The 9491-nt window shown below is 46.3% G+C and overlaps 1 protein-coding gene across 2 annotated transcripts; it reads right to left on the reverse strand.

Moving 5' to 3' along the window:
- Positions 1-251: 251 nt before the first annotated feature.
- AIRIM (AFG2 interacting ribosome maturation factor) lies at positions 252-9382 on the reverse strand. 2 transcript variants are annotated; one of them, XM_082616380.1, is made up of 5 exons: positions 9119-9382; positions 8677-8951; positions 6610-6789; positions 4541-4659; positions 252-4367 (listed from the first exon to the last, which is right to left on the reverse strand). In XM_082616380.1, the coding sequence occupies exons 2-5, from the start codon at positions 8949-8951 to the stop codon at positions 4330-4332; spliced, it is 612 nt and encodes a 203-aa protein (XP_082472506.1). In that variant the 5' UTR covers positions 9119-9382; the 3' UTR covers positions 252-4329. The 2 variants fall into 2 exon arrangements, with proteins under 2 accessions (XP_082472506.1, XP_082472507.1); XM_082616381.1 differs by having other exon boundaries at positions 4541-4663.
- Positions 9383-9491: the final 109 nt, after the last annotated feature.

A 9491-nucleotide genomic window follows, 5' to 3' on the forward strand; every position in this document is an offset into this window, starting at 1 on the left:
GGAAAGAAACACACATTCTTCATTCCGTCCCAACAGATTGTCTCACGGACAGGGAAGAGGGTTCTGAGCACAAAGAGTCTATTTCCCCACCTGAGGGAAACAGAGAAAAGAACTCACATTTAATATCTCAACCCATGAGCCAGTGGCATGCTTAAAGGAGAGCCAGAAGGATTCCCACTATGATGATTCCCCCTGAATTAGTTTATAAATTTAATACGATTCCAGCAAAAATACCAACAGAATTCTTTTTTTATTGGGGGTGAATGGGTGGAGTGGTATTAACTAACTGAAAATTCCAAGGAAAAAACCATGAGCAGGGGTGGGAGTGAAAGGGAGGGCTACCAAAACCTAACGAGCATCAAGACTTTGGAAACAACCTAAATGGCCATCAGTAAGGGGCTAAATAAATTATGTTATACCCACACAACAGAAACCTATGCAACTGTTTTTAGAAAAAATTAAGGAAGCTCTTTGCATATTCATATAGAATGATCTCTAAGATACAGTAGGTAGAAAAAACGAGGTGCAAAACTGGATATACAGCATGCTACTATTTGTATGAAGTTACGGAGAATACAAAAACATTTGCCTCTTGCATTAGTCATCTATCATTGTGTAACAAATTACCCCAAAACTTAACGACTTAAGACAAACATTTATTATCTGTTTCCATGGGTCAGGAATCCCGGCCCGGCTGAGCTAGGTTGCCTTTGGCTGAGGTCCTCATGAGGTTGTAGTCAAGCTGTTAGCTGGGGCTGTGGTCTCATCTGAAGGCTCAGCTCGGGGAGAGGGTCTGCTCCCAAGTTCACTCGGGGTTGCTGGCAGGCATCAGGCTCTCACGTGAGCTCTCCACAGGGCTGCCTCACAGACGACTTCCCCAGGAGGGCAAGGGACAGCACCTGCCATGGAAGCCAGTCTTTCCTCATAACCTAGTTCCAGAAATGACCACCACTACCACTGTCTTCTATTCATCAGAAGCGAATCTGCAAGGTCAGCCCACACTGAAGGGGAGGGGAGTATACAAGGGCATGGATCATTGGGATCTATGGGGCTATCTTGGAGGGTAACCACCCCTGCACTCATAGAGGCAAAGAATATTTTTGGAAGGACACACTGGAAACATTTAACATTGGCTGCCTCCAGGGAGGGGGACTGAGTAACGGGGAACTTTTCACTGAATATGCACTTGCACCCTATGAATTTTGTACAATGTGAAAGTATCACTTACTCAAAAAATAAACCAAATTAATTGTAAATTTAAAAAGGACAGTTAGAGGGACTCCCCTGGTAGTCCAGTGGTAAAGAATCCACCTTCCACTGCAGGGGACGCAGGTTCGATCCATGGTCGGGGAACGTACATGCCGCGGGGCACCTAAGCCTGCATGCTGCAACTACTGAGCTCGTGCACCTCAACAAGAGCCTGTGAGCCACAAACTACAGAGCCCACGTGCTCTGGAACCCACGCACAACTAGAGAGAGAAGCCCGTGCGCTGCAATGAAGAGCCCAAGCCACAACAAAAAGATCCCGTACACCTCAACGAAGACCCCGAGTGCTGCAACTAAGACCCAACGCAACCAAAAAAATAAGAAAAATAAATAAATAAAAGGGACAATTAGGATAGCAATTTAACAGCAGAAGAAAAAAGCTAAGAAGGAAAAATTATACTTAAATAATACATAGTTATTACTTAGCACCTTAAACATACTTGTGTCTATTCAGTCATGATTACTTGCTTCAATGAGGTTTAAAAAGCTCATTATTATACACACACACACACACACACACACACACAAACAAGCAACTCCCATTTGCAAAATACATACTCTTGATCATGGCATTCACAAATTCATCCCAGTTCACCTTTACAGACCTATTTCCTGCCACTTTTCCGTCCCCCGGTGAACTCCAGTGACTTGCTATAGTCAACTGTTAATGCTTCCAGTTCTAGGGGGTACAAGCCACAAGCACGATGCCTGCACACTTCCAGGAGGTATCAGCTTCCATTCTTTCTCAAATACTGCCTTTGCTTAGACTGTCCCTGTACGTGGAGCACCCTGCACTCCTTTCTGAGCCTCAAGGCCTGACTCAGATGTCACAGTCACCACGAAGTAGTTTCACAAGCAGTTGGTTGTCACCTCTATTCTCTCATGGAATTGTTTTGATCTCAAATACAGCATTATTATATTACAGTTTAAACCTCTTCACTTAAAGTCTGGTCCTTGATCATCAGCATCACCTGGGACCTCGTGAGAAATGCAGAGTCCAGGGCCCCACCCCAGGACCTACAGAATGGGAATCTAAATTTTAACAAGATACCAGTGATTTATATACATTTTCAAGCTTGAGAAACACTGGTTTAAATCTTTTCCTGGTTGAACTATAAATCTTTTTAGGGCTCTCCTTCACCTCTGTACCCACAGCACATCATAAGACTTGATACCCAAATGTCTTGAGTTAAGTGTTATTTACAATTATTATATATGTGATAGATTTTTTTTAATTCCTGGAAGAAAAAAAAAATCCTGGGAGAATATACACCACATTATTAAAAATGATTACGTATCTGGTAGGTGGATATTGTGCATTTTTCACTTTCTATGATAGTTCAATTTTTCACAGCCAGAATGTATTATCCTTACAGGTAGAAAAACATGATGACTTTAAAAAAATACATGTAAAATATAACATTATAATACATTCATAAAATTCATAATTGTGTTGAGCTATATTCACGGATATGAAAAACTGGCCAAACTATATTAAGACTTTTTAAAAAGATAATTTAAACAGTATTTATCAATGACACCCTAATTGTTTTGTTAAAAAAACTTGTGAATATGGACACTAAAAAGATACTTAACAAAATATCTCTGGTGGAGCTTGTTTTATACTTTTCTGCATTTTAAATGTTTTCTACAATTTTTCTTTTTTTTTTTTTTTTTTGGTACGCGGGCCTCTCACCACCGTGGCCTCTCCCGTTGCAGAGCACAGGCTGCGGACGCGCAAGCTCAGCGGCCATGGCCCATGGGCCCAGCTGCTCCGCGGCATGTGGGATCCTCCCGGACTGGGGCACGAACCCGCATCCCCTGCATCAGCAGGCGGACTCCCAACCACTGCGCCACCAGGGAAGCCCTTCTACTGTTTTTAAAAAAGCATATATCACTTTTGTAATATGAAAAAAATCATTTCCATTTTGAAAAATATCTATATTCTTTATTAAGCCTCTTTACATCCAATGACCCAGATTTTTACACCAGCCCAGTAAGCTGACAGGTCTGGAAGTACCACGACCATTTCACTGATGAAGGCACTGGGCCTCAGAAACCCAACCCTGAATGCCTGACTGTGAGCTGGTGTTCTCCCATCCACACAGCTACCTCAAGATCAGAGAACTGTAGCAAGTCAGTCACCAGCTTTGGTTTAAAAAAAACAAAAAACAGTTATTTTAGGAGTCCCACTATCGCCAGTTACTTACTTTCAGATAGTAAGAGCAGCAAGGGAACCCCTCCAAACACAAAGCATTCAGAATAATTCATGCTGCACCACCTCCCCCTGGTGGTAGGCTCTGGAAACTGAAATTGTTTTGATGATAAGGAGCTATTGCAATTCGAAAACAGTAACTGTTTTCCACCAACATCACCTCTACTTCTTTATTTTTTTAAAATATCTATTTATTTATTTGGCTGTGTCAGGTCTTAGTTGCGGCACACGGGATCTTTCGTTGCAGCACGCAGGCTTCTCTCTAGTTGTGGCATGCAGGCGTAGCTGCCCCTCGGCATGTGGGATCTTAGTTCCCCAACCAGGGTTCAAACCTGTGTCCCCTGCATTGGAAGGTGGATTCTTAAGCACTGGACCACCAGGGAAGTCCCACCCCTCACTTCTTTAAATCATCAAAGCCACTTTTTTCATCAAGGAGTTGGGTACTGACACAAATACATGAAACCAGGACCTGGTGTCAACGAGGCTCAGAGCTTTGGATGATGCTGGGGGCAGCGGCACTCTATACCCCGTCCTTTCCTTCCTTACCACTTCTGTGGCTGTTGCTTCTGCCCCCAGTATTCTTCTGCACGGCCTTTCCTGCATCCTCTCTGTCTCTGTCCACTGCCCTGAGCCTTAGGAAAGGGCAAGGTGTGACCATGTGCCCTCACCCAGGACCTGGCATGAAGAAGACCCAACATCAGAAACATCCAGCACAATCCTCAGGCTCTAGGCACTGACATTTCCAATAAGTCCAGTTGCAACGCTGACATTTCTTTAGAAATATCAGAGCGCAGCTATGTCGGTCTTCAACTGCGTCCCCCTAGTCTCCCGATAAACACACGGCTTCTTCACTCTTCCAGGAAGAAGGAAACATTCAACAGGATATCTGGAACAGGAAGAGAGAGAACACATGGCATATCACCTCTCCAGAAAACACAAAACATCAGATTTGTAAAAGCTACATAGGCACCATGAGGGCATCTCTACATGCTTTCAAAGAGGTGAGACACAGAAAGAAAGGAGGGGAGGAGACACGAAGGACTAAATGAAAACCAGTACCTCGTACAAGGTCTGGGTGTTCGTCTTCCGAAATTCGGTCCCAGGCTTTGGGCAAAGCTTGGATGTTTCCCAAGTCTCCCCACTGGATCGAGGACAGAAGGTACTTCCTCTTCAGGTACCTTCCTGGGAGTTAAGGAAGGTGCTCAAAAAGAAAATGAAATATGCTGAAGGAAGAAAATACCTTGGAGAGAGCTCCTGGGAGCTAGAAAAGTGAAAGTGCAGCTACTGCTACATTTACCAGGGGGGCAGGACTCGCCTCTGCTACACATCTTTACCGAGGCCTTCTTTACACACATGGCTCTGGGCTACAGGGAAAAGGACAGAAACACTGTCCCTGCAATCTGGGATCTCACCGTGGTGAGAAAAAAACAGAAACTGAAAAGACTCTAAATGACAGGAAAGATAAAACTCAGTGGAAGTTCAGAGGATGACTTCATCCCCTTTAAAGGACAGGAGGAAGATCCCAGCTGGTAGGGAGAGCTTAAGCCAAGGCACAGAAGTGGGGAAGCACATAATGGATTCAGGGACAGGACATTTCCAGTGCGGCTGGCATGGAACGATGTGCAGAGTACCAGGAAAGGTGGCCAAGAGGGCGGGTGGAGCCAGAACACAAAGACCAGCATGGGGGTTCTCGTCCTCAGAGCACCAGAAGCTACTGAAAACTCCTACACAAGCAACAGGATCAGAACGAGACTTCCAGAAGATAGATCTGCGGAGTGTGGCCACTACCCGGGGGTGGCTTAGAGGGAAAGAAGCCAGGGTCAGAGAAACCTGTCTAGAGACTGCATGTGACTAAGGGTCCAAGTGAGAAACAATGGTAGAGGCAGTGGGGATAGAGAAGCAAACTACAAGAAGCACCAAGGAAACAGAATGGAAGGACTTAACAGCTGAGTGCAAACATTCTTACAACGGCAGCTGGCACACCATAAGCGCTCAGTGAGGGTGGCCCCAGCTACTGCTCCCACTGCCCACGCCGCTGTTGCCACCACTGTGGCCGATGCTGCTACGCTGCAAGCAGAAAACAGCAGGAAGGGGGGAAAATGCTGCTTACGTTTCCAGACTAAGTGATCAGACAGGTTTGATGCTACAACTTAAGGAAACAGGAGCTGAACAGGAGGGCTGGATGGAGGATTTCAAGTCTCCATTTCAGCTTGCAGTTCCGTGAGATTCCAGTGGGAGGCATCTGCGGGAAACTGAAAATCAAAACTAGAGGCAAGAATAAAGGTTGGCTTGGGAGTGACTCAAATGAAGGTAGAAACTCCAGCCAGAGGGTAGATGCGACTAACGGGCAAGAATTGAGAGGAAAACGGTGAGAGGACTCCAACTCACAGGTCTTTCTGCTTCCACCCAAGTCCTTCCTCAGAACAGAGCTGGGTGATACTGTTGAAAACATAGGTCTGATCAGGTCACTCCTCTACTCAAAACCTGCTATAGCTTTCCATCTCACTCAGAGTAAAAGCCAAAATCCTTTCAAAGACCTTGGAGGCCCCACCAGGCCTAGCCCTGCCTCTGTGACCACATCTCCTGTTAGACCACCCCCCTTTCACTCGGCTCGAGCCCCACTGGCCGCCTTGCTACTTCCTGAACATACCAGGCTCGCTGTCACCTCAGGGCCTTTACACTTGCTGTTTCTTCTACCTGAAACACTCTTCCCCCAAATACCCCCATGGTTCTCTCCCCCACCCTCTTCAGGTCTTTTCTCAAATACCACTTTCTCAGTGAGGCCTGCCCAGACCACCCTATTTAAAACCACAAGCCCACCCTCACCCCTCGCTTTCCTCATTCCCTGCTCTATTTTTCTCCAAAGCACTTATCACCATCTGACATTCTATATAATGTCCTTTTTTTAATGCCTATCTTCTAGCACCTAGAGCAACGCCTGGCAGGGAGCAGTTATTCAATAAGTGATCTAAGGAATGACTGTACAAAGGAATGCAGAAAGAATCCAAGTTCAAGAACCAAAGAGAACTGACCCATACTATATATTTTTGGGCAATCTTGTGAAAACTGAAATTAAAAAGACTCCCTGGAACAGCTCTGGAACTACCTGAAATGTGTGCAAAGGATACAAACTTCGATAATGTCTCTCGATATCCTGTAACCACTCCAACATTTCAGCCACAGAGGGGCTTGCAGCTGAAGCCTGCAGGACAGCATCGAGGCTGATCATGTCTGCATGCTGCTCATAGACCTGAAGCACGTGTTCCACGTGGCTGCTGACTACATCACGCACCTTGAGGAGGTCGGCTCTGGGGGGAGAGTCTGATATTAGGCAATATCATGCGAAAGGCCTAAGGCCTGGTTCCTTAACCTCAGCACTGAGGACATTTTGGACCAGATGATCCTTTGTGGTGGAGGGCTGCCCTGTGCACTGCAGGATGTTCAGAAGCATCCCTGACCTCTACCTACTAGACGACAAGAACAAACCACGCCTCCACCGTTCCCAAGTTGTGACAATCAATAACGTCTCCAGATATTTATTGCCACACATCCCAGTGGGGAAAAACTGCCTCCAAATGAGATCCACTGGTCTACAGAGATTGATGATGGTGTCTTGGAGGCAGGGGTGGCTCAAGAATTAAGAACGGACTTAAAGGTGGAGAGGCTGAAGTTACATGGCTCTCAAAGCTGTGTGATGATATTATTCCCAGCTGCCAAAGAAAGTAAAGACCAAGCGGCCCTTCTGGGGCTGCCATACAGGCGAGCAAATGCTCACACACAGTCCAATGCAATGTACGTGAAAGGAATAAGCAAGAGGAAACTGAAGCAACAAGCCAGTAGTGTTCTCATGCTACCTCGTGCCCCATCCTAGCGAATTCTTGAACAGGTAAGATTTGGGCTCTTGACACACCCAGACTACTGTGGATCTTAGGAAAGTTACTTATTCTCAATCACGAATAAAAACAGTCTCTTTTGTTCACTGTGTATCCTAAGTATCTAAAACATCGAGACTGGCAGACAGAACAATAAACAATTGTCCAATGAATGAAAAGGATTGTTGTGAAGAGTAAATGCAACAATGCATATTAAGTGCTTCGTGAAGCGCCTAGCTTATGGTAAATTTTGTTATTATTCCATTGGTGACTCCAAGGGGCCCAGCCACCAAGATGAAAGCTACAACTTCCCAAAGGGCAAGGCAGTCCCTAGCCTAGAACTGCAGCTTTCAAAAATGTTTGACTGTGACTCACAATTAAAAAATAGACTTAAAATTAACAGCCCGATACTCACATACAAACACGTAATCAATTGAAATAAAAGTTCACTATCTTAGAACGTACCGTGACCAAATTTAACTGATTGTCGTCTCTTTTACTCAGCTTAGGAACTAAGTCTGGTTCACTGTTGTATTCCTAGCACCTGTGCTTGGCATCCGATAGGTGCTTAATAAATGTTTTTTGTACAAATGAATACAAAGAAGGCCCCCCATCTTTGACAGGTTCCTATTAGTCTACGGCACAGACTCTACACACTAGAACCTTCTTTTGTCCTGGTCAAGGAAAGGCCATACGTGCCCTGTCTCTACTCTATCCTCAATTACCGGTAACTCTAAGGTAGAGGGTCTAACATTAGGCACAGTAAGAGCTTAGAGACGTGCTACTCCTGGCACGCAGACACCAATGAACGGCAGAACAAGTGGCCCTGGTGTCAGGCATACTGGGGTTAGAATCCCAGTTTTACTATTTACTAACTGCACAACCATAGGCAATCTGCTTGAGCCTCAGTTTCCTCACCTGAAAAATTAATTAAGTGAGGTTAAGTCAAAGAGGTGTTGAAAAGATTTTATGAGATAATGTATGTAAAACCCTTAGCTCTGGCACCTAATAAGTTTACGGTATAGCTCCTCACTGCTTTTTACCTAAGAAAGACTATAGAGGAGGGCCAATAAGCGTTCCCCATTGCTTTGATAACTTTTACAAAGTCCACCACTGTCACGCCTAGTCTGACAAGGGAAGTGCCAGAAAATGGCTTCTTGACAGAGATCCCATTGCAACAAACGGAAAGGAGGTAAGGCTGACATATCCCTAAATACCACGCTCTCAAGTAAGAAGAAAAACACCCTTCCGACTGATCCTAGCTTATTAAACACCCAGTTTTAAAATCTTTCCGCCAAGAACGAGCGCCACTGAGCCTCTTACAGCCTCTCCCCTAGCCTGTCCAGGAGAGTGTCACCAGCCGCCAGCTGCTTGCGCCTCAGCCGCTCCTGTAAGTCTGGGAAGGCCCGAAGTGACGGCACATCCTCAAATCGCAGGTTCTGTGCGGCCTGCAGCTGCTCTGCCAGGTTGCTGAGGGAGGCCAGGAGGGGCGGGCAGTCCCTGAGAGCGCTCTGCCACAGGCCCTGCTGCTCCTCCACCACGGGAAAGCACTTCCTCAGGGCCTCCTGCACCGCGAGCAAAGGCTGGTCTTGAGTCATCTTCCGTTGGGGGAAGGAAAACAAAAAAAACACAAAAAAAGCATTAGGGTTCCAAGTCGATAGGGGAAGGACCGGGTCATGGGTGGGAGTTATTTCCGTCCGCAGGTGAGAACGGCGTTTCCCCAGCCCCTCCCGACAGAAGTTTTTAGCGCGAGGCGCTGTCTTACCTTTAGAGGGGGTCTCGGAAGGCAGGACCCTTGTTTCCCACCTCGGGAAGCGTTTCCTGACTATCCCTCGGAGGAGGCTCGTCCGGGTTCGGGTAGTTTCCTGTTTCAGACTGCGGGTTCCCCAGGCCTATCCGTGCGTCCGGAGCCAGAAGCTTGTCTCCTCTCCTTGAGGCTGCGGGTCGCTTTCCCTAAACCAGCGGGAAAACTTAAAGCTAAAGCAATCAAAGTTTAAGGACCTTCCAAGAGCCCCAGCCTGCCTCCGGCTCTCTCTACGCATGCCCCAACGTGGCTACCAAGTCGCGAAAATATGCCGTCAGTGCCTTCTGGGTACTGTAGTCCTACTTGTGGACTGGCTGGCCTATCGCGGAGCTTC

Source organism: Mesoplodon mirus (assembly GCF_964341445.2).
Source record: "Mesoplodon mirus genome assembly, chromosome: 3".
NCBI lineage: Eukaryota > Metazoa > Chordata > Mammalia > Artiodactyla > Ziphiidae > Mesoplodon > Mesoplodon mirus.